General features: G+C 39.0%; 1 protein-coding gene across 2 annotated transcripts in view; it reads right to left on the reverse strand.

Annotated features, from left to right (window-relative positions):
* The window catches only part of aqr (aquarius intron-binding spliceosomal factor), a 46425-nt gene that overhangs the window by 8474 nt on the left and 11515 nt on the right, over positions 1-26436 (reverse strand). For both annotated transcript variants that reach the window (XM_039603335.1, XM_031747167.2), the window contains exons 15-32: positions 25062-25164; positions 23611-23731; positions 23217-23358; positions 22569-22747; positions 21611-21778; positions 19938-20107; positions 18905-19146; positions 18609-18758; positions 17810-17879; positions 16729-16839; positions 16206-16315; positions 13047-13182; positions 10855-11064; positions 8737-8874; positions 8559-8630; positions 7726-7913; positions 6449-6620; positions 2812-2982 (exon numbers count right to left, since the gene is read on the reverse strand). In XM_039603335.1, the coding sequence (XP_039459269.1) occupies positions 2812-2982; positions 6449-6620; positions 7726-7913; positions 8559-8630; positions 8737-8874; positions 10855-11064; positions 13047-13182; positions 16206-16315; positions 16729-16839; positions 17810-17879; positions 18609-18758; positions 18905-19146; positions 19938-20107; positions 21611-21778; positions 22569-22747; positions 23217-23358; positions 23611-23731; positions 25062-25164 (2653 nt within the window). The remainder of the gene's footprint in view (positions 1-2811; positions 2983-6448; positions 6621-7725; positions 7914-8558; positions 8631-8736; positions 8875-10854; positions 11065-13046; positions 13183-16205; positions 16316-16728; positions 16840-17809; positions 17880-18608; positions 18759-18904; positions 19147-19937; positions 20108-21610; positions 21779-22568; positions 22748-23216; positions 23359-23610; positions 23732-25061; positions 25165-26436) is intronic.

The following is a 26436-nucleotide window of genomic DNA, read 5'->3' on the forward strand; positions in this document are numbered from 1 at the left end:
TTGGTTTGCAGCAAATGTGGTTCTTTAGAGAGGGAGTTATTCTTAGCCTACAGAAAGTGATAACAAAGCCCGGATCGACATTCTCCCCGAGGTATAGCATTCTGCATGGTGTTTAGTTATTTATGAGAATCTTCCAGGGAGAGAATTATAGAGGTCATGTCATTGTAGCACATGCATGTCTGAGGACATAAGAAAACACACACAGTGAATACTCTGTGAGATACACAAACAGCTATTTTACTGCCAAATGTTTTCTTCCAACATGCCTTCTTCTTATGGAGACAATGGCACACTATTAGATGATCAACCACTGATCTCTCCCATCTTATTTTCTCTGTTACTCTGTCTTACTTATGGTAATTACTGCTGGGAATGTGCACAAGTCCGACCTCTGGATTATTCAATTTTTCACAAGAGGAATGGCAGGGACGCCAGAGTTAACAGCTTTGTATTGCTTGTGTGTTCCAGGATTTCAGATCTAAGAAAAAAACAACAACAAAAAAAATATGATGCTAGGAAATGTTAAGACACCTTTTCTACACGTTTCATGTTGTCAAAGAGGCTAGTAATGTTGCTCTCAGTATATGAAAAGCTGTGTGTTTGTGGTCACGTAGAAGAGTTAGACAGCTGCAGAGGGTCATTCAGAATAAGGACTGAAACCTTAAATAGGTACTTTGTCACTTTGCATTCATCTCTTCTTGACCCGGTTGATGTATCTTCTTACTAACTAAATAGTCAAACTCTGACAGTCAGACTTCCAGCACTTCTTCATCAAAGAAAACAGAACCAAATGGATATTTTCTGTAAAACTCAGGAAAATAAATAAAAAGTACTTGCACACATGCTGTATTTACGCAAACTGTTGTTTGGGATTCTGTAAAAAGCTTGAGCAAGCATGTTTGACGCTGGCACTGTGACTGGTGCTAACTGGCCTTCCTCTGCTTTTCTTTCTAATTAAAGTTATAACAGTAAAGTAAGCTGGATGTTGACATTTGCGCCGTTTTACCCTTTGTGACACACTGTCAGACACACTGTGGACACAGTGCTCAGCGCCATGACCTTTCAGCTGCTCAGCATTTTTTCCCACAAGAGCCCCTCTTTCTATTTCATCTCTCTCTGTCTCTGGCCATCTTTCATCTCAGCAAATCTAACAACCTGTCACTCCTGTCACTTTATTACTAGGCATGCATACTGACTAAGGCCATGAGCACAATGAATGATGCTTTATGTCTTGACATTGCAGGACATTTCACATGGCTAAGCAAAATTTCTGGCTAGCTGTCAGGGCAGGGAATGTACTTCAAAACAAAACAACAAGGTAGGGTTGCACAGCAAGAAATACAGACACAACAGCATGGAATGAGTAAAGACTGAATCACAGTGGATGCTATAACAAACCACTATTCTAACCTCCAAATTGCTATCATACTTGGAAGAACCTGCTTCCACTCTGCCTGCTTTTGGACAAAATGGCCTATGTATATTTTTGATTCACTTTTTATGTACTCAGCAGTAACAGATGAGTAATGAGTAGACAGTAAACTTCACAAAATACTGTGTGATAAACAAAAAGATTGTTACATGCTATTTATATTTTCTGGGCATTTGTGGGAAATAAAAATACATGTCTTCTAAAATAGAGAACATACCTGGATTATTGCTCTGAGTATTTATTCTTTCAGTTTGAAACACTGGTTAATTGTGAAGAGCCACCTCACTTTAACACTCCTGCTGTTAAAGAAACACCAAAAATATGCACAACTAAACTAAACCGATCGCAATATTACTGAAGGCGTGCTGCTGCTGACCCTATGCTACCTGACATAACAACGCTCCATAAAACTGTTGATATGCCATTTCCACTCCACTCTTACTGGAATGCCGAAAGAGTCTGTGACATTGTTAAGTGTGTGAAAACCCAGACCGAAGAAAGGTGAGACAATGTGTGTAGGGGGAAAAAATGAAGAGCGAGGAAAGCATAACCTGAGGCTAGTGAGTAAAAGCATTTAGCAGTACAAACAGAAAGTGGATGGGAAACTGTGCCGGCGGGTTGCTGACTTAACACACTGTAAAGAAAGGAAAAGAGGAGAGGCAAGAGAAGTTCAGGGGAATAATATAGGCTAGAAGAAAACAACCTAACTGTATCCCTCAGGGATGAACAGACTCTCCCTGTATTCACAGTCAGTCAAACAAATTTTTCATATGCTTGCACACACCTATAATTTGCTTTGCCTGTTACCACTCTGTCTTTTACCCACCATGAAAAATTGAGATTTACTAAAATTCAAACAGTACTTTAAGTTATACATGGATAAACTCCAGTTCAAATATAAAACTCTTCTTAAACTGAACAGACAAACAATACAGTTTACACATTAATGTTAATGAGTGACAAACACTTAGGGAAATCCCTCCAAGATGCTTGGAGAGCTGTGAATATCTTTCCCAGTGCAATGGAGGATAAGAGGTTGGTGCAATAACTGCAGCTGGCATCCGGAGGTGTGAAGAAACTATCCATGTCATGTGTGATACGCGTTTCCAACACGCTAGTTGTAGCCCTACATATATAGGTGGTAAAAACATGTCTGACTGAAAAATTGATTCCTTTGACATGAGAGAGGACTAATGTATCACCCTCAAGTGTGTGATCATTCATTTATAATCAAGTTTGACTGAATACTTGCAAAGCCCAGTACTTGCTACAAAACCTGTCCAATAATGGAGTGTGTTTATTTAATCGCCTCTTGCTTTGATAACATGACACATACAAGATTGCTGCTTCCTAATTGGTTTGTTTCAAATGGTGCTTACCTTGTGGGGCTGACCAAACACTGGATTTCCAGCACAGCGTTGGTTGATGACATCTCTGATCAGGTGTTTTTGTCCGTTGTAGGTGGTGAGGATGCTGATACGCTCAGCTGGGTAGCCCAACAGACGCATGTACATGTATAGAGCCACACAGTACTCTGCCTCTGCCAGGTTCTTCACAGAGAGAGAGAGAAAGATTGGTCAGAATAACATTATATTACTGAAATAAACAACCATTGCTGCCCAACCTCTGGGGCTGAAAAATGAAGCTCATGCTAAAGTGACACATATTGCAGTCCCTCAAACTGCCACTTATAGCTGGCTCCAAAAGAAACTCAGTCCCTAATGAATTCCATGTTAAAGGAGGTTTTGATAACCTCAGACCATAAGTTTATAATGACACCAGGGACTATTAAGTAAATTGCAGCTTCTTGGTCACACACAACACATGCCTGCACACCATTTGCTTGCATCAGCCAAAAAAAGTGATGATACATAAATAAGCCTGTCCTGCACTGTTATATACAACTATGCATCATGTGTTTTGCACATCAGTTATGAGACCAGCATATAAGCTGAGTATTAATATAATGACAACAAATTTTACTTTGACAGGAAACAGCTGTCAACACCAGAAACATGTTGTGTAACTAAGTTACAGTGAGTTGGCCTACTGCTTGTTCATCATAGAAGGGAAATGTTATTCATACATATTGAAGTATATATCCTTAGTGAAGCAGGCAAGATACATTTAACAAGCTAGTGTTTGGCTGCAAATTTGCTACGTTGCACAAATATGGTGAAGTTTAGCTCAAAAAAATTGGCAGATTAAGTAATTCAGAATAATTAGACAACTTGTTTGTTGATATTGGAGTCCATTTCTAAGCTACCACTCGCTATTAAAGCTCTCTGTTTACACTGTGAGCAGACGAGAGGCACTGAAGTGATCAGAAGCAAGTGTAAACATCAGATTTCTGGAATTTTCGTGGAAAATCAGAACCCCATCTTTTTACACAGACATTAGTCCCTAGTCTATCTGAGGCAACTAAGAGGGTCACGGACTGTCTCTTTTTATGTTGCAATCACTCAGAATCTGGCAATGAAAAGCATTTAACAGATGAAAAAGGTTACCTAACGTACATTTAAAATGCTCACCTCTAGAGCAGAACAGACATGCGTTTTGTTTTTTTTCTTCTCTTTTTTGTCACTATGCACAACACAGGAGCTCCCTGTGCTTGGACAATAAGACAGAAACACACATTCAAATAACCACACTGACAATGGCTACAATGTTACTACCTACACCTATCTGATATAATGATTTCTCTTTCATTTCCAATTACAAATCTCCAGGACCTAGGACTACATCAAAGTTTTTCTCCCAATGTGAATACATGTAAAACGTTATTCACCAAATTAACAATCAACAAATTCCCGAGCTTGTGCACCCTGGTTCCAAGGCTACATTCTGTCCTTCAAATAAAGCCCAAAAAAGAAAAGAAAAAAAGGCAACGCCATATATTATTCATTCAGTTTCAATTAAATGTGGACTGCTGCCTCGCATCTTTGATAATAATGTATGCAGCTTCATCAACAGTTCCTGAGCTAGCTGCACTAGAGTCAGCACATCAAAAACAATGACATCCTTTGTTCTTAGTCCCTTATTACCTGCCTACAAATGGCACAGATATTTAAAAATCGCAACTTACTTCTCCAGCAAAGTTACTTCTAACCCTCTGCATTTACAGATCATCTACTAAACCACAATCATGTAGCAAAAGCCAAGAATGCATATCTCATACACACACACACAACAAATAAATAGACATTCAAGTTACAATCTGTGACACTTCCAGATTTCTGTCTTTCATTTGCATGTCTAACATACATCAAATCTAAAGCCTAAACCCCAAAAGAAGCTGGCAACTACAACAAGGTCAGACCTAAGCCATTGAAGTTTGAGCCAGTGGTTCGTGACTGCAAAAGGACTGGAGAGGATAGAATGATCAAACGTGGACTGAGGAGAGAGGGTTACACACAGATACACTTTAGAGTAGATACAAGAACATTATTGATAATGAGAGGCATAAATTCAGGCTACCTGTAAGTAAACTCCACCATGCAGGTTGCTCTTATGCAATTTAAAATGTAGCTTGTAAAGCAGAAAAGTCTATACTAACAAGCCTAATGGCTGAGGGAGGCAATTTCCAAACAGAAGATGGGGATTTAGATAGGCATCTTACTCTTCATGAGCCATTTGACAACAGTGAAGTACTATCAGTTAGCTGAGACTCAATAGGGAAAGAGCTTTAGCAAATGAGGCAAAGCACGGGAAAAAGACCCTTTGCACTATATTTTGTGCACACAGTATTTGTGTATGGGTTATGCACAGTTCACATGCAACCACAAAGCAGTGGTGGTGGCAGTGTTTGTTCAGCTGCGACATGTATTCAGTGTACACTGGATACAATTGCTCGTCTAGTGTCAAATTTATCCCCTTTGGTTTCCAGGAAAGTGCATCTGTGTGTGTGCTTGTCAAGCATAACGAGTGATATTGAAGAGATTCCCTTGAGGAGACTCAAAATGGCAACTGGCAAATGGAGTTGAGGTTCATGTGACCTGGTACCACGAGAAGCACACATGGTGCTGAATTAAGAACAATAAGAAGCTTTAGGGACTTGAGTGTGCACAGCGTGAATGTAGTTGAAAGATTCATGAAGCAATATGATCCACTTCCACTTAATGGGTATGCACATTCTAAATTGAAAGCTTCAATTTGCTATTTCAATCATTACACAGGATATCTTATCTGAAATCCAGTGCTGTCGGCTCTGATTACTACAAACTCTTTAAAGTATCAGGGGATGTTTTATTTACAGTATCTTACACTTCTATAAGCTATACTATTTTTATTTATCTTCTTGGAGAAATGTAATTTGTTTTTTGCTTTTTTTACTTGACACTAATATGTGGTCTTCGTGGGCTGGTGCACTGCCAAAGTAAACACCCCTATCAACCCTGCCCTGTGCCCAGACACAGTCTTCGTGCCTCAGCAATGTCAGGATGAAACACAGTCTGTCTTCCGGTGTGAAGGACAAACCGCCTGGTCTGTGCTGGGCAGCCAGTGTTAGCTGCACACTAAGCAGAGTGATGAATATATTATATGGACTGGTAGCTGAACCAGTGAAATTTAAAAATGAATGAACTGCTGTACAACAACCAATTTAGAGGAAATGGAGGCTAGAGAAAATATGCTTCTGTTTCTTGCTGGAAGTGTGAATGTGTTTCCTTGTAACGGAGGGTAGTTCCACAGCTTGTGTAACATGAACCATTTCAGCTATTCAAACAATTTCTGTACCTGGGCTACATATATACACAAAATACTAATGGTGTTCTGTTTGGAGTATTTAGTTATTTCAATTGAAGTAGCTCATACTGTAGGCAGTATACTATTTGAGTTAAAAATAAACATTTTACTTCTAGAATCACATTACAATGTTATCGCATGGGGCTATTTCCCCTTTTTTTCCAATAATTAAACATACTTGGTTGTTTTTACATTTTTACTTATGTTCGACAAATGTCATACAAGGATGTGCAAGGATTACATCAAGTGCATTCATTCATGTGATCTACTAACCTGATAAAAGTAAGGGTTGGGCTCAGATTCCCCCACCCCATTGAAGTCTTCCACATTAATTAGCTGGAAATCAAACGTCAGGCCGGGGTTGGGCACCTGAAACTCGGGAAGTTGCTGAACGTGAGGCAGGTTCCCCAGGTGTTTGTAGCGCCAGTTGTACAAATTGCACAGGCTGTGAGATAGCAACACAGACACGCATTAGGTCACATCTGTGTTACTGTAATACAGTTTCCCTGACAGGACCACTGGAAATTTTAATCAATCAGCACAATCAGGGTTCCCACAGCTTAAGGCAAGGCAGATATATTTATTGCGTTTAATGCAACTAAAACTGAAATGCAAGACCAATTTTACAGTAAATAAAGAAAAATGTTGCAATTTCTCCATTCCAATTCAATTTCTGGGGGTTAGAAATAACCTCGCTCAGTTATTTAAACAATGCAGCACATCTTGGGCTGAGCTATGTCCTGTGAACTAACATCCCAAATATCTGGACTGGACTTTTTTCTCATGTCAAAAGAGAACAAGCAGATTTTTTTTTTTTCCTTCTTGCTTCATACTATGTTTAGACAACTGATGCACAAAACGCCAGATTTCAGGCATTTGATCTTCATTTGTGTTGCCATTTTTGTGTATGTTACCATGATAACAGGTGTTATTCTGATTATGTTGCTATGCTCTGCAGTCAGAGAACAGATGGGCTCTTCTCAGTAAATCCAGTAAAGGTATCATTTCCCAACTCCGGCTGTTTAAACAGAGTCTGCCTGATCATCCTGCTCGCCCGGCATTACTACACAAATGTTTTCTCCATTACCAAGCAAAAACATTTCTTTTGACAAAGGCTCAATAACTAAATATACTTAACTGAACTGATTAATATTTCACGGTTTGCTAATGATTTGGGCATTTCGCCGTCGTTGTGGCCAGTCTGAAAGTTGTTTTTTGTTTTTTTTTTTAGCAACAACAGTAAGAGGTCTAATGGTCATTGCTTAGACTGCCTTACCTAGATTTAGCTGCTCGGGTTTAATGCAAACTTGAACATTCTGAGGCAATAAGTTAATAAGTTTGAGTTTTTAAGAATCAAGGGTAAGACCACTGACTTGCATCCATAAAATAAAGCACTGTAAAGCATAAAGGTATATAGAAAGAATAATTACTATTAAATTACTATTCAATTATGTTTAAGGAACTTCTTCCAAATTACATTTAAACATTACGTTTTTTTATCCCTGTGAGCCCCCCTGGGTACTGAGATTGTATTTTGCTTGGTGACCCACCTTGCACGTGCACGGCCCTGTGCATCCAAATCTATTGTAGGCACCCCTAGGCGCACAAATCGGGTGAAGAGAGACTGCTCCATGTTGGAGTACTTCTGGAAAGCCATGTTCTTGATGACTGGGGGCAACTGGTGGTGGTCGCCAATCATGATCCAACGCTTTAGCCTGCTGTAGCCATCCTCTGGGTTCTGCAGATAGAGGAACATAAGATGAACAAGCAGTAAAAAAAAAAAAAAAATAGAGATACTGTGACAATATATAATGATCAGTGAAGGTGCAATGGTTAATTTAGGTTTACGTTTTAAAATCAAAATCAACATCTGACATGCTTTCTCTAACAAACATATAATGTGTCATACTGTCAAATGCAGTGATGTTATTTGGAGCTGGACCTCACAAAGATCTAATATTCCACCCATTGTCTAAGACTGTTTTAAAGTGTGATCACTGGTTGTGTTTGAATAGCTGGTAGTAAAAGGGAAGGGGAGGACAATGATCCTGGCAAAAGGCTCTGACTGGCACAGAGGAGAGATAATGAGGAGTTCTGGCAAGGTTGCTGGATAGGCTGGTGTGCCTAATGATCTCGTCCGTAAACAGAAATTACAACACAGAATGTTAGTCATAGCTACCAGAGACCAAGACCATTTTTATGGAGCCCATTAGGAAAATCTTAATGGGAAAAAGTCAATTTGAAAAGGGTACTGATGTAAAGATTAAACTACACAAACCAGTGACAATGACAAATCCTGGCAGATTTGTGAGAATAATTTTTCAGTCAAGATTAACAGTCAAAACGTTCAAGCTTAATAATTACAAGTTAGCATTTCGGTTACCTGTAGCAATAGAGGGATGAAAGTCTCAATTTCCAGAATCTGTGCAGCTTCTTCCATCAGGATGTTGTCATACTGATAAAGAAAGGAACAGCTTGATGTAATTTCAATACATAAACTGCATCCAAACAAAATACAACCAGATTATTGGAAATGTATTCTTAAAATGACAAAAGTCTACCTTAAATCCCAGCTCCACTAGGTCGTGACGTTTGAGTGCAGCGTGTGTGCAGGTCATGGCAATGATTTTGGCTTCTTTCACTAGCAGATATTTGGAGCGATCCAGTCCACTTCTCAGCAGCTCAAAGGCCCTGAATTCCTTTTAGGATAGAAGAAAAGTGATACTCGGGAATGACGTCACAGAGCTATGTTATAAAACCAGATTGATAGGGAACAAAAAACGTAAAATATCATCACGATGAATTAAAATTGCTAACATTTATTCTGTATTGAGTCATTTTTTAGTTTTTTTTTTTTTTTTCATACTAGTGTGAGGGATGACTTTAATGAACAATTAGTATGACAGATGATGGATAATATAAAAATCTCTTGTAACGTAATAAAATCTTAAATTTAAAAAAGCACATTTCAATATTCAGAAATCCAGTCAGCACACATCACGATACACCGAGTGGCTTATCTTTCGTCCAAGCGTTTGAATTTCTCCAACTGACTCTACTTTTCTTTGCTGAAGTGGCTAATTCAAAGTGACACCCGGAAGATGAACCACAATTCTAAACTTCAACAAAGTCATGATGGACATCTAAATGACTGGAAACTTACAGTACTCCACTTTTTAATGAAATGTATAATTAACATAATCCCTCTGCTTTCTTCTCTCATTAGAAGTGAGTGTCCTCTTTTCCCATGATGCAGTGACAGAGACTAGCCAGCCGCAGGGCTCTCCTGTGAAGTATGCGGGGTGTATTTTGTTTTTCAGTAGCTGCAGCCTGAGGAGCACTCTAGCAGAGATTTTCTTACATGGGTTACACTGTAAAGGAAAATTTAGGGGATTTTTTTTAACCCAAAAAACAAATCACTTCATTTCAGGGTGGTGATATGATGACACTACAGAAAGCTGCGGGGGGATGCACAGAAGAGGAGTATGGGTAAACAGGCAAGCTATTTTCAGGTTGGTACACTAGCTCTGGAGGGTAGGGATGGAGGAAAGAAGACTCGGACAGCACCATGGTATAAATATTTAATGTGTTACTATTTTAGCATTAATATTAAACTAATCAAAACATGTAATATTGATGAAGTCTATTTTTAAACCCCATGGCAGCAAATGAGTTGAGGAGTGATATTAAGACGGTTAGAATTCATAGAAGTTGAAAAAACTAGGAAAAGGGAACCAAAAATAAGTTAAAAAGTGGAATGAAATGGTGGAATTGCAGAGGAGTAAACAGCAGATGTCTATACATGAACGCAGGAGGCACACTGTGTCTCCCCCTCTCTTTCTGTTTGCCTAGCAATACATTCTTAGGATATTCCTTTGACAGCTTATTCAAAACTGCTTTTACATTTGAAAAGGTAGACAGATAAGCATATTCAGCACAATGTTGCTTCTGCTACCCTGCACCACACAGAGCAATACTTCTTAATGGGTGTACAGATTACACTGCAGCATGGGTGAGGCTCAGGGAGGAGGGAGGAGGTGCTGTGATGCAGTGATACAGAGGCCAGCCAGATAAATCAAGGTCACAACACATGTTGGGACATTACCTCTAGCCAATAACTTTTTATTGCTTTTCGGAGACCACCTTGGTGTTCCCATAAATCTGAAATGTTTTTGTTATCCCTACAGAAACAGTTTGATGGGCTCAGAAGGAATAATAACAGACTTTCAGCTGTGTTTGAGAGCGTGAAGGGGTGTGAAAAAGAGTGACAGAGAAAAACACAGAGCCATGAGCAAGCATATCTACAGGCATAACATACAAGGCGAAATTTCAACCTCAGAATAAACACATCCACGACTGTGGATAGTCACTATTAGCTGACAACAGTCTGTTAATGTGGGGGGCAGGTAGGCAGTTACTTGTGCAAGACAGAATGTGCAATACCTGGAAAGACAGCTGGTATGAAAATAATCAAATACAGCAGGTAAAGCTTATATGTGGGTTTGAGTGAAAAGGGGTATATATTTATTGCTAATTTCAATTTATATTTAAACATTGGTTTTAGATTTAATGATGAACTCTCTATGAATAAATTTACATTGGCTTTTTTTTTTTTTTTTTTAAACTCAAGTAACCAGTTTACATGCTACTTGGAGATGCTGGCCCTGTGACCTTCTTACCTCCAGCTGGGTAAATATTTTCTTGATGTGGCGATAGCAGCCCTCTGCGATGTCCATGTCCTCCTCATATGACCGACCTTTGAACACAGGCTGGGGTGCATTGGAAAAGTATTTGTGGAAAGGAAAATGTGCAGCAACAGCCTCCACCTCCACGTTCTTGCCCTGTTTTGGTTTTACTTTGCTCATGTACTCTTCCCAGCGGGATATCACCTGTTGTGGGAAGAGACAACAGTCACTGAACACCCTCTCAAAGAGTCCCAGTAGTGATATTTAGTATACACCCGAGAATCAGACATCTATGTGATATGCGAGTTTGAGTTGCACCTTCAATAGAGTCAGTCTTTTCTGGCAAGCCATAACTGCTTTAAAGTGGGCTGTTATGCATGACAGGTGGTGCTGAGATTATGCTGAGAGAAAAATCACACCTGTTCACACCAATAAACTCTTAAGAGTCTGCAGCATTTTATTTGGGCGATTACTAATTAAGGGTTTCAAAAAGTAGCTTCACTTAGCCACGACATTCAGAAAATGACCAGGGGTATTTTCTCACATGAGCGATGTTTGTATGTTCTCATACAACATTTGTTTTTGGACAGCAGAAGGAGTAGTGTACCTCTGCCAATCTTAAATGGCTCTGCCAAGCTTAAATTCAGACTATAGAAAAATAAATAAACAAGCAAAAATGAACAAATGAGAAGCGATAGGCTCACTCTTGCAGAGGTGCTCCTGCTGAGTATCTAATAACCAAAACCAAGCAGCAGGGTAGCTTATTTCTATAAATACCCCTGTGAAAAAAAAAAAAAACAACATTAAGGATAGCATTAACGAGTCTGCTAGAGGACTGAGCTTAATTGCATGTTAAGTATCTGTCTGCACAGATTATTAGGACTACCATGGAAACCTTAATGATATGTACAAAGTCACTGTTATCAACAATCACTCACATTCACATGAATAATCAAGGAAGTATGCTCACGGTCAAGTTATCACTACACCAACAACCTCCTGACAACATCTTCAAAAGACAAAGAACTATACAGTTGGGTCTGAAAATGTTTGAACAGTAACACTATTGTTCCGGATGCCTACAAAATAGATTTTACCTGAACGACTGAGATTCAATTACAGTCTTTAATTAGAGGGGTAAACAAGAATATTTTTACACAACATTAATTTAGCCCTCACTGAAGGTGAAACCTTGAACTTCTGTGTCACAAATGTTTATTTTTGGAACTGTTTTATTGAAACTGGGGAAATTGTAATAGGTAATTGCTAGCAGTGGAAATTCTCCTGCAGCCTGAGGGGACAGTAATGATGAGGTGACAGGAATAAACAGAAAGCATTAAGAGCATTTCTAAATATTTATATTCTTGACAGAAAGAGCAGAGTGCCGGGGGAATGGAAACTTCAATAATGTCTGCATTTCATTCATCAACTGTCTGAGGAGGAGGATGGTCATTACAGAAATCCATTCTAATTATTTCTGCAAAATATCTCCTTTAACTCCATCTGAAAATCAATTTCTAAATCTCTACACAAATGGTGTTTAATGCTTAATAGAAGGATGGATATGGAAGTCATTTTTTTTCCCTTATTTAAGCCACACACAAAATGAATAAAAGTTCAGAGTTACAAGTACATCCAACATCACACGTGAGTTTTTTTCTGTATCACAGAAACACATGTACTGCCTTTTCACTGCAAGAACAGACATGGCATGGCAACATTTACAGCAACGCCTCAAAAACCAGGCCCTTCTGTTTCCAATGCTGTGTGGTCATGAGGTTATATAATAATCCTGTGACAGCTTTGCCCTTGACTTCAACTTCTGAGTGCACCAAAACAACACAAGTCATATCCATAACTGTGTGTGTGTGATATCAAAACAATAAAGCAATTGAGAAAACTGAAATGGGCTTTCTATCTGCACAGTAAATTTTTAGGATGTTGATGCTGATGTTTTGAGTCTTCCATCCTTTTTCTCACTGATTACTGTCTTTTAAAAATTACCATTTGTTGCAAGTTTATCAATGCCAGACACCAATTTATTGGGGCAGTGAAAAGTATCAGGTCTTTTTTTTCCTACCCCGAGTTGCTACAGGTGTTTCTGACACTGGAGGATAAACACAGATGTCTGCAGTGGAAAATTGCCTATACTTGCTAATTTAGATTGCAGCTATTCACAGTCTTACCTGGTAGAGGTAGAAATGTCCAGCAGTCTCACAGGTATAAGAAACATCTCCTGGGACATCCAAGCTCTCCTGTAACCTTCCCACCTCTCGGAGAAGCTCCAGTCTTCTTGCCAGGACGTAGTTTACCCTTCCATATCTGAGGAGAGCACAGGAGTGTTAGTCAACAATCTAAACAGTTAACCCCTGTAAAAATAAGGAGGCAGTTGGAACGATCAGACAGCTATAACAAGCTATCACAACATGACACAAGAGTGATATTTAATCGAAATCACACTTCCTATATAAACCCAGAAAAAAACATGGCATGATAATTAGGGTATGTTTGATTAATTAATGCATAATTAAAATTTGATTGTCTAAGTGAGCCGACTAGCTAAAGGTGAAAAATCTGCATGCCTAGAACAACTTCCTCAGTTGGAGTTACACTAACGTTCAATGGCCGAAAATTAATTTGCACCACATAACAGAATTAGAGATGAGTAAAACTGTTGTACATAGCAGAGGAACATCTGTTTGCTCATCCATATTTTTCTGTTAGCGCTGGCTTTCAACTTAACTGCTGGTTTTGTAGTAAAACTTAAATAATAAATCTTATTTATATCATCCTGATTGGGTTTTATGTATGTGTAAGGTTTGAGGGTGTATTTTTAACAGGCATTTAAAAATCCATATCCTCCAATCTCCAGGAGAAACAGAAAAGTAATTTGTAACAAATTGCTTTCTACATAAAGTAAACAGGAAATGAGTAATAAATCCAACAATGGTCATGACCTAAACCAGCATGTCTCGTGACCTGCATGCATGACTCATAGCAGCACGTAGTTAAACGTGCAATTGAGCAATAAGAAAACCTCAGACTGCAACTTATGGCAAACATGTGAGACAGGGTCTTGTGATTACTGACTTGACTGTGCAGAATATTGGCTCTCTGGTTATGGTCACCTGGGGACATACTTCCTTTTCTACGTTATAACATGCATCTCATTATGCAGCTAAACAACACTGCTGAAAAATGTCATCAGATGGCAGTGAGACAACAGACAGGAAGAAGGAGGGGTTACCGGGTAATACTAGAGGTGAACACTATTTTTAGACCCTCTCCAAAGATTCTCGGTCAGCAGATGACTCAAAGACGATCACACTGCTCTGCCTGAGTAAAATTAAATAAAAGTGAGAAGTGACCTTGCCTCTTAGGATGACACACCTGTAATACATTCACCAAAAGCCTAAAATAGATACAAAGGTATAGTGCATGTGCAGTGTACATTAATCTACAAGTCTGTCTTAGTTTTTTTCGTAAACTCTGATACGTGTAAAACATCTGAATGAGAATGGTGTATTTCATTTTCTGCCCTAAATTGGAGTCATAAAATGATCTTGACAACCTGGGATGCAAATGTAAACCCATCCAAAACTAAACAAGGGCTTCCTTAAGCTATCACCAAGATCCCCCTTCTAAAACTCATTAAAATGGCACAAAATTGTTCATGAAATGCATGGAGGCGTTGTTAATTAAGGCTGTAGCTTCCCCCTTTGTTAAGCACTCAGAAAAGCACTGCCGTCCATTTTTTTTTAATCTCATGTACAGTGTTAATTAAAACTCTCTGGCTCTCTCCTCATTCTGGTGTCAGTGGGGTGGAAGAAGTGTGGAGTCTGCATGTTGTTGTGAGGCAACCGGGCAAGCGGGAACATGTCGACTGCTGCTAGCTAGAGCTCTTTCTTTTATGTCTGTGTTGCTGCATAATTTAAGAATGCATGAGACTGCCTTCATGTGCGGATGCCCAGTTTCCATAAATCATCATTCATACTACAACCATGCACTCCCAGTAGGCAGCAGTCATACAAAGGGTACAGCAAATGAGAGGCATGCGTAACTCCTCCCTCGCTCCTTAAGGAAAACTGAGAGCTATAGGGTGCAATTTGCTCAGTGCCATGGATGGATGAGATGGTAATTAACATTGTAGGGTATAAGAACACTTTAAATAGTAACAGCATAAAAATGTATTAATATTCAGTGACACTGAGCTATTTATATTCAGGAGGTGGCAGGAGAGCGCTGCCAGCGGTGGGAAAAAAGTTTCCGGCTGGTTCATTTATTAAAGTGTTAAATACATTAGTGATTATGTAAAACTGTACAATTTTGAGTATTTTGTGATACTCTGGTTTTCTGAAGTGTGCCATGAGTACAGTGACCCCCACCTACTTTTTCATCCTATCTTACTATGTCCCAATAGTACTGAGTCACTATCCTTAAAGGCATTAGACATACTAAGAACAAGCATATATAAGACAGTTGGGAGACACTGGGACTTCCTTATGAGGACCAGTGAGTCTTATCTGAGGTGTGTTCTGTGTCCTGCCTCCATTTTTGCATTTATAGCTAGTGTTGAGCCTGGGTGCTGCATGTATTTGATTATACTCAGATAAAGTCAATCACCACTGATTTAAAAAGGGTTTCTTCCTGATCTGAACAAAATAAACGTTCCTAAGTTTTGGGTATTTTGATTCATTTATGAATTAATTACATTTTTGATAATTCATTATTAATTCATTCCCCCAATTTTGGGGATCTTCGCCTATTTAATTAAATTTGACTTCCATAGTGCCAGCTCACAACATGTCATCACCAGGTGCTTTTTATCACAAAGTAAATATCCTGTAATATTAAGGGAAACATACAAATGCTTCAAACAGTGGTAAATCCACATAACTCTCTCTACATGGCCTGCTGCTATCTTATTAAAATTTATTTTAAAAACTGGGGCAGAACCAACCAATCAACTGTTGTGGTCCAGAATAGCTATGAATGGGTTACTTGGGCATGTACTGCTTGTGTATGGCTGCTGAGACAGATCCCTTAGGCTGGTGGAAAGGACTGAGAGTCCAACAATGCCTAGTGAAAATAAACCAGGTCCAAAGCCTGACATATGAGAGTGTAGCAGCCCTGTCAGTGTATTGACTCAGACCTACTGTGTATGTGGGAGATGGCATAAATGGATGAGTTGCCTCTGCAATTTAGATACACAGTAATTCTGAATATTTCTTGAATGCACCATCACTTGTGGGAAATCGTGTCTCAGTTTTCACATATGCAGTACTGTTTGGTTAGCTGTACCCATCTGTGTGTGTCATCTTCCACCTGTTATCTGCTTTCCTCACCTGCTGAAGTCTTTCTCAGTCTCCAGCTCTTCCTCTCCATGGCCCAGACGCAGAAGGTGGCGCTCGTCGATGTCTAGAGCCATGATCTTTTCAAAGAGTTGGTTCAAAGCCTGATGTGGAATGAAAAAAAATCTTTCATTTGTATGTAATATACTTAAGTTAAGTCAGTAAAATAATTTGGGAGGGTGTGCAGAGTCTTATACAGGAAAATAATTATCATCAAACTATACTTCTGGTGTTTAAGGTTCCTTCTGGCATGCTTCCCCTTAGTTTAAAGCAGCTGAAGATTACTTTATGATTAAATACTGAGGGGAAAAGACCAAGGCACAAGGGAGCTTAGATTTTAATTTCTCCTCCATGGTTAGAATATGACTCTTGCCTGAGTAATGGGCAGTTCTGAGAACAAGCTTTAAATTCTCTTGACAACTTTACATTTAGTTGATCAATGTGTTATAGAAACTTTTCAGAGATCAGACTTGCATGTGGAGATGCTGTGTGTGTATATATGGAGGGGAGTGTTGACCTGATTTGAATGTGTGACTATGAGGGTCCTCTGCTCAGGGAAGTTGTGATACAGGTTTGAGATGATCTGAACGGCAACATCGGTCTTTCCAGTACCTGGTGGTCCCACAACCTGGAGGAAGGAAGTAAAAATGGGATTATGTCAGAATAAATTAAGCATTTTAACAGTAGTACATAAAAAAACTAAGAAGTTGGAAGTTAGGTTGCAAAGGAAACATTTCTGTAGATTACAAAGGTAGACCTAAGCCAGTGGTATCCACATAAGGGTAGGGAACATAGCTACTGAAACAAACAAGAAAGTTGTAGGAGGAACATAGGAGGCATAAATATTTTCAAGCCTCTCCTTGTATACAAGTTATCATGATAATAAGCTCCAAATTTACTTACCTGGGGGGGAACAGCACATTAAATTTACTAAATTAATATTCATGAAACAGGTTGGTCTTAGTGTGGGTCTCTCAGGTGAGTAATCTCTGCTAAAATTAGCAAGCACAATTACACATTCATGCATAAATCAGTGCGTAATCAGCTCCTTCGTTTCTCTACATGAAAGCTAGGCAGACCAGGAGGTAGTGTGTGCTTGTTATGGCTGCTAATGACTGTGACATATGCCAAGAAGGAAGGTTAGAAGGGGTGAAGTGAGTGGCAGATGAAGGCATGCATACAGAGTTGTTTTATGGCTCTGGTGATAGCCTTCTTGCCATATTTACCTCAGCTAGCTGTGCAATAAATAACTCTGATCACACTGCCAGTTTCCAGTCACCACAACAGAACAGCACTCTTGTCACAACAGTGTGTTAAACAACTTTTGACATAAAAATAGCAGGTTGGGGTGAAATTTTTGTGGTTGTGCATGTCAACTGGTGGCTTTAATCCTATTTTAACTATTTCACTGGTATAGTCAATGTGTACTCCTCAAAAGTACACAGGGAATTTTAGTGAAATTTGATGTTTTCCATAAGTATACAAGACAGAGATGAGTTAGTTGGGTTTTTTTTGTCAAATACATAATAAGAAAATATCATTTTAAATAGATAGCGTCCACACAATCTTAAAACTAAAATCAAACACTGGATTCTTACCATTGTTAGACCTGGCTGCATCCCGGCTCGAATGGCTTCAATTTGAGTAGAAGTGAATGGAATTGTGTTCCTGTAAGACACGTACATGCTTGAAATTTATGAATCAAGTAATTTGATACTGAATACCCTTGGAAGCATAAACCCATTTGTATTCAAATGACTTCATTTGTTTTTCTAAGAGATGCTTTGTGCTGCAAGTGTTGAGATGCATTTGGAGACCACACTGTAAGATTGCTAAGTCAGGGCCTCCCCACAGACATGCTGTTGCTATCAAGATTTGAATATCAAAGTGCAAACTGAAAATGCTCAGGAAGCACAGGATGAATCTCAACTTTTCATGTAGCACAATTATTTTGGGGTGTTGTAATTAGTACAGGAATATTAAAGCCCCTTCTATTCACCATTCATTTCTATCTATAAATGTGGGCATAACAACAACCAAAACAGCACCACAATATTACATCCTAAACACATCAGATACCATGGAAACGATCGTAGACAAATAAATCAGAATGGATTAGTAGCTCAGTGTAGGGTACCTACGATGCACATAGCTTAGAGATTTGCACCTCTACACTTCTTATATTGACATAAAGTTTTTGAATAACAGGTTAAGGACTTAATATGCATAAGATTATAAAAAATAAATAGGCTTGGAACTCAAAAATATATTAGTGTACTATACAATGTGAGTCGAAGGTGTAATTGCATTACAGAAACAAATCAGCGCACTGTACAATTACTTGACACTAAATCTTATTAAATGATAAAAGGAAAGGTTCGAGTATTGATCTCTCACCGTTTGGGCTGATTGTAGGGATATGGCCCACGATTGGGGGTAACATAAGGTTCGACAATCAAGGTCTTGTCTTCCTCTTTGTTTTCCACTTCTTCATCAGCCTTTCTTTTCTTTCCTTTGTCTGCTGTGTTTGAGGTGGGAAATGTGATTCTGGTACAGCAAAAGAGAAAATAAGAAGAATAAATATGATGTATTATAAAATATTTAGCAATATATAAACAATTATATAAATATGGTTACGCAAACAGATTCTGATTAAGATTGATCAAACAAAACATTTTTCTTTTAAAATTCACCTGAATGGGGGAACCTGAAGTTCAGGGTTCTCCTCAGTGACCTTTATGGTGTTACCAGGGAAACATGAACGCAAGTGGTCCAATGACAAAAAGGTGTCGTTGAAGTCCAACGTTGAGATCTGATTGGGCATTTTTGAATAATGTGCGCTGCCCGGGTCACCGTAACCTAAGATGATGTCATGAAGCCAGTCTGGGACGACACATTCTGTGTTCATCAGATGTCTGATGGTCTCTAGCACAGCCTGAAACAGAGAGAGAGAAACATGTTACAGATGACACTGAGCACAAAACAGACACAAAAACACAGTTTAGCTGGGTAAGAATAGCTTTGTGGCAGACTGATGGGACAGCAGATAATTTATAAGTCTGTCAATTATATTTTAATGAGCTGCAAACTGTCTAATACTTTGTGCATCAAACGGGGAAGCATGTTTACTTTTATGTCTGTCATGCTTCAAAGATGGAGATGTTGCCTGAATATCCGTTAGCTGCTGCGCTTTTCAAATTCAGAAAAAAAGCACACTTCAAAAACATCTGTAATTGCTGTGGCTGTGAAAGACAGAAACTGATGTGCAGAATTAGAAATAGCAGATCTGACAACGCTCTAATGAAAAGCTGTTAAAGAAAGAGATGGGGGGGGGGATGATAAGTGTTTTCTTCATGCCAGTTAACAATCTAATGACGCCAAGCTACATGTTTGATTTTATCATGACCTAAATTCCATGATGTGAAATCTGTGTAATAGGTCTTGAAATCAAAACTTGAGGTTTGCATTTTGTTAACTTTCTAAGAACCACTACATGTTACACTGACTGTGTACCCCAATCAAGATTGTTCACAGAAAGCATCACAACATTTTGAAACACTGCGAGTTTACTGCTACAAGAAAAGCCTTGGAAGAGAGTTAGAGGGATCACTGAAAACACCTCAGAGTCACCAATCTCAGAGCTAGAACACTAAAGACAGTGATACATCACTCAAGGCGATGTTGACAGAAGCAGAACTCAAGGTCTGAAGCTAAAGCAATCCAAACCTTGAAATTGTTTTCCTTAGGTTTGCGCCTCATGATGATGTTGAAAGTCTCATATGGGTCTTCGGTGTTACTCTGAATACTGCTGGTCATGTCCTGCTGGTACTGGTTTGGGTCAAGCCATACACGAAATGTTCTGACATCTCCACGCAGCTTAGGCTTTGGTTCGGGACCTAAACCAAAGAACCAAGGATTATTTATTATATCAATGAAATAATGAAAAAAAAAAACTTAAAAAATTAGAAACAGTACAGCATTTTTAGAAACATTGTTAGAAAGTCTTATCCTAATCCTAAACATAGGTTAGAAAAGTAAAACTACAGACAGAGAAAAAGAATAAAGATCAATGTTAAGTGAGTCACTCTGACTAAGTCAAAGTAATTAAACTCAAATATTCTCAAATTAAAAAATAAAACCCTTTAAAAAGAGCTAAGACTTTCAATGCCTCCTCAGGAAGAGGAATTACATGGAGACACTTGATTGACTGGCCATGGGCTTTAGGCCTATTCCCATTAGGGGGCCTGTGTGGTGCAGTGTGCAGCTATCACAGATTTCTAAATAGAATCTGTGTGGAGCTGCAGGGCACAGAGCAGAAATCAATCCACTTCATTTCTGACATGTGTTCCCATGTGCAAATGTGCACAGTTATGTGGGGATCAATAAAATCCACCTTACCAAAATGAGTGTGGTGATAGCTTAAGAGTGGAAGCTACACCCTCCACACTATTCAGTAACAATGTAGGGAGCTGGAGTAAGGTGTCTCAGCTGTTATAACAGATATTTATGCCTTTGTATTAAGTTGTCAGGTATTAAAAGGTGGGATTAACTCAATACTTAATTTAAAGGGACATACATTGTTCAAGTCATTAAAAATACATTTAAACCATCGTAGCTCATATAAATGTTCCACACTTGAGCAGTTTTATAAAATGGTATGTCAGTTAGTTACGAGTGTCCCAAAATGCACACGTTGACGTGTCTCCCCCCGCACGTTCACCAAATGCCCAGTGATTTATGTGACATCTCCCCTCCACACAGCAAGCCAAAGTACCACTTATCCCTGTTGGGAAGCTGAAAGTTTAAACAAGCCACCATTGGCAGGACATGTTCCCCAGCATGTCTATTTCTAAAGCCCTTCCCCTCTGCATATTTAAAACTTCATGAAAGAATAAGGGAAGGATGTTTCAACACATGTACACATGTCCTGACTCCCACACTTGCAACCAAAAACTGAACCAACCAAGATTACTTTAAGGACTGTTGCAGAAATGTTTTTTTTTTTTTTTATTTCACAATCTGCTGCTGTTGGCAATACTTTCATCTAAGGTGAGTGTAGCTTATGTACCACATTACTTAATTCTGCTGGACAAGTACATTAAGTGCCCTCTTATAGATAAAGCAAACCAGAGCAAGCCCTTCAGTTAAATCCAATAAGTAGAACAAAGAGGAGAGCCAGCAGCTCTCAGGTGTCATTGTTGACCACAGGTTAATGAAGTCTTAAGGTGAAAAAGGCCAGGTTTCACAGTGACAGTCACCATGACAACACCAGTCTGACCCTGTCCTGAGGATTAGCTGCTAGGGCTGACTGTGTACAGATCTGATAGGTGGATGGATGTCAGGTGTCACTGCTATGTGTGTGAGCCTACGTATACAGGCACAAACGCATATGAGCCTACCTTCCTCAATGACACGCCCCTTGTCATCCAGCATACCCTGCACCTCACAGCCTCTCACATACACAAGGCCAGTCTGATCCACAAATGACTGACGCCGGTCAAAACGTGTGCCGTAGAGCAGCATGGGGCGTACCGTGATCAGAAAGCAAACATCATGTTTCCGCAGACCTGCGGGGGGGGGGGGAAGGTTTATGGGTGTTAGTCTTGTAGCAAAAAGAGGAAAGGAAATGACTTAGAGATAAAAGATGGGAGAATGTAGTATGGTGGGGGAAGAAGATGAACCACCCTGTCAACATTTGCCTGATCATTAAAACCTGCAGCTCTAGGGAAAGAGCTACTGGAAATAAAGAATGGATGTAATATCTAACATTTACTGAAATACAAAATATAAATAAAACTGTAAAAGTAGCTGTGGAGAGAACAAGGTTGTCAGTTTGTGAGATAAAAATATATTATTAAATCCAGCAGATAATCACATTTTTAGAAATATAGCGATTACTTTTTTTCCCCTTTAGCATTCATTTTCGCTAGTAATCAATCCAAATGCACTGGCATACATTGAGCTGGCATCTTTTTCCGGAAAGCTATAGCAAACAGCCAGTCAGAGGCCTCGGTGTGTGTTTTATGTTCCTGTGAATCACGACTGTCAAGCTCCTGTTGACATTATCTATAGCTGCCTCATCAACCACACTGAGAGATAGCAAGAAAAATGACCAGGAAATAAAACAAAGGCTCTGTGGTAAAGGCAGAAAAAAGGGTCATGAGCCTGATAGGATAGAAAACAGCAGTACGGGAAGACTTTATGGTGATTATAAACCCCTGTAGAACTGTACAGAGGGGAAAAAAACAGGAAAACTAAAAGTATAGCAAGGTAATATGGAATGTGTAGTTAATCCATTGAAATAGAGTCAATTTCATAATCAGTTTGTTTGACTTTATAATGGTCTGCTACTTTTACCTTCCCACTCATGCTTGATATGGTCTTGTACATTGAGGTTGATAGTCACATCTGCGCGAACACGAGCAGGCCAGCTCTCTCCGATGTTGGGCTTGGCAACCTCAACTATGGAAAACGAGGTGATAGGCTGAGCCATCCTCGCCCACCCTCCAAACACCACTCCACCATACTCTGACTGCCTGTTAGAAAGACAAACACAACAAGAACTTAAGACAAGTGCTGTGGGCTGTTGTCAAGAATGGAAATCAGCTGGATTTAGGGCAACACATGGCACTACTGCTTACTTATTTACTTCTGCAGGAACAACAAGCAAGTTGCTACATCACTTGACATAATGGGAGCACTTATTATGTTAAGCAATGGGTTTTAAAATGTGGTGAACCAAATGCCATAAATTATTGTCAATGTGCTGCGCCACCACGTGAGAGGTAGACAGAGGATGCAATTCTTCATTAATTAACCTAAAAACACAAAGTATGCTATAGATTATTTAATGCTTTATTTTTGCATTAAAAGAAACATCATTCCTACTTCAAACTATGTCTTTCTATTTTTTTTTCAGTGATGTTTGCATATTTTAACCAAGAAAACAAAAAGGCACTGCAGATTAAGTGCTCTGTGCTGCCAACAAAAATGATGACATCTCACCATGGTTTCATGCGCCAAATCACATCTTCTATGTCCTGTCTGATCTCATAGGTGGACTCCAGACGAAAGAGGTTAAAGTTCCTCAACAGGTAGTCGTGGAGTGTCAGGAACTGGAGATTAAGCTTTGGTAGAGCCAGACAACCTGAAAAGACGGAACAAAAATAATAACTGATGTCTGCATGTTCAGATGTAAACATCTGTGAGACCTTGTGTTATAACACTGCATATAAAACCGAATATAACAAAAATGTGGGTAGATATTTAGTATATGCAAATATGAGGCACAGATTAGACAGATACAGTAGCATGTATTCTATTTCATGTCAACTCACATAGATACATGCACAGACATGCCAACTCAGTAACAATTCACACATTCATTTATAATACACACCTTCTCCTGAGTAATACTCTGTTGGCACAATGTTCTCATCCCAGATTATCTTCTCCGTTGGATAAAGGGGCATCTGGTTAAGTTGCTCAATCTGAGAGATTCTGCGCTCATGACGAGACACCTGTATGTGGATGGCAAACAGCAAGAGAGAAAAATGACACTGAGAACATGTTTGGAGAGAAGATGTCAATAAACAAATGCTACACTGCCCTTTTGGCCCAATGTTTAGGATTCTTACTTCCTCCTTTAGACAGTTTCATTTTTCAAATTAAATATGTTTTTTCTGTTCAACTCTTGATTCTCTGTGCCTCATTTATCTACACTATATGGAAAAAGAGTACTGTGCCACCTACACCTACATGAACTGCTTGGCCATGCAAATAACACAATGTTTACAGATGTCTGATGTTTATCTGATGTGTCAGAAACATTTTGCACTGAGTAGATGTCTGAAGATGTGATGCAGAGCTGAAACAATTTAAAACAGTTACTTATACTAATGATTTATTTGTTTCCTTGACATAAAGGGAGGATAAATAATAAACTGTAAAAAATGCTGTCATCAGTATCTGCTATCCTTATAACTGGTTCATCCTATATGCTGTGTGTTATGACTGTTTTGCTATAGCTTACAGTCCTGCAACCACTTGTTTTTGAATCTATCTGTGCAAGGATGTTGGTTTTAGGGCGTAACCTCATGCACGCACAAATGAAAGCCCTCAAAGAGTCTCATGCAATAACTTATTCAGATAAATAAGACACAGCAACTGTGCATAAGGACAGCTTAGAAATAACCACTTTGATGAAGAGGTCTGCAATGAATAGGTAAGTGTGTAAGTTGGAGAGACTAGACAAACAAGGGTCCCCCAGATTCCAGGAGAGGTTTTGAAAGAGAAAATTAGGAGAGCAAGCAAAGCGTGACTACAGAGCAAAATCAAAGCTTAGGCTTCTTCAGAGATTCCATGAAAGGAAATAAACAAATGACTCTCCATCATATTAGTCCTGCCTACAATTTACCCTATGTTACAGAAATGCCCACATGAAGCATTTATTGGATTAGAAGGCAAATTCACAAGAGACAGTGCAGTCAAACTGGAATACCATATGTATTTGAAGGTCATGAGATTAATTACTTTAAAATGTAAAATCCAATCCTAGTATACGGTATCGTCAAATGACCAGTGAATGTTTTGTAAAATAACTGTTTATAAACACCAGTGATACATCTTTTATATTCTCAGTTGCCATGTAACCAATGCCTGATGTATAGGTTTATTTAAAGGGTTAATTTAAGGTCTCGGGCATTAATCATTGCCAAATCCTGGAATAAATATTTTAATATTTCATTTTTTAAATTTCAAGAAACATGTCATAAAAACAAACAAAATGAAACAAAAAAAAACACTGATATGCTCACATACATAACCCAATAAACCCAACAGTGCACTTACCAGCAACTCAAGCAGAACCTCTTTCTCAATAGTGGTGTCTTGCCCTTCAGGCAGTTCAGGCAGCAGGCACAAATAAGAGGCCACCTTGTGGAGCATATTGGGACTACAGAGAAAGAAAAAACATCAGAAAAAGAAGCAACACTTCTGTCTAGAGCAGGTATGACAATAAGTAAATATTAACTAAATCCTGTCTAATGTTCGGTAAAGACTCAAGTGATAAAGATTATAAGAATACCAACCATAGGATTTCTCAATTAAGAATACATTCTTACTATTATTTGTCCAACATCTATATTCTTCATCTATATACAATCTACACAAATCCCTGTTTTATTCAAAGAAGTACAAAGATAGTATTTCAGAAGATGGGGAGAGGTGCAACAGTGTTGGGGAAAATCCTCAACAATTAATTGTGTTTATTAATATACAGCTGCAAAGAAATTAGTGATTTTATAATCTACCTTGCACAATACTGAAATGCCATGATCTTGCATTACATAAAATAAGACACCATTCTGCAGTGGAATCCCTCCATGCGCTTGGGTATTGCTCCTACAACAATTGTCAGTGTCATTAACTGCATGAGTAAATGTGCAGAAACTGCAAAGTCTATGATGCAGAGAAAAATCTAATATAAACAAGACTAAGAAATGTTGCCACCTTTTGTTACAGTAGAACAGACTTTTTCAAAATGAGGTGAAGTGGAAAACTGTCCTGTGGTCTGACAATTCCAAATTAGTATTTATTTATTTTTTGGCAATCATGGATGGTTTTCAGTCCACTAAATGGTAACATTGTAAACGTGTTAGAATAGGAGCCTCATCAAAGTCTTATTAGTGCTTATTAGCACTGTGGCACAAAGTGCTTCTGTTTGCTTTGACACTGCATTCCTGCTCTGTCAGCGTGTATGTTGAGGGGTCGAGCTGCACTGATGAGAAGGATTATGAAAATCAAAGCCCATCTCCGCTTCGGAAGGCTGAGGTGTGGCTCTCTGCATACAGACCTATTTTAATCAGGCTGACACACTGTGACACAGACAGGGTCTGGTGCCCAACAAGGGACAAGGTCTGGAGGGACACACTTTGACAGGCCTGGGCAGCCACACGTGGACTGACCAACTGTAGCCGTGTATGTGCATGCATTTTGCTACTTGTGATGCCACGCTCGAGCAGTGGGGTGGCAATTCTGCCAGTGATGCAGTTTGGTGGCCCGCTGGATGTCCTGCCATGGATCATGTGGACATTCCTTCCCTTAGCAACAAAATAACAGCAGCACAACAACTCACTACAAGAAATGAGGATGGTGCAATCAGGCGAGAACTGACACCTAAGTTCTGTGTTTGGTTTTGGGAAACCAAACCTAAGAATTCTCATGT

The sequence above is a fragment of the Oreochromis aureus genome, linkage group 19 (assembly GCF_013358895.1).
Source record: "Oreochromis aureus strain Israel breed Guangdong linkage group 19, ZZ_aureus, whole genome shotgun sequence".
Classification (NCBI taxonomy): Eukaryota; Metazoa; Chordata; class Actinopteri; order Cichliformes; family Cichlidae; genus Oreochromis; species Oreochromis aureus.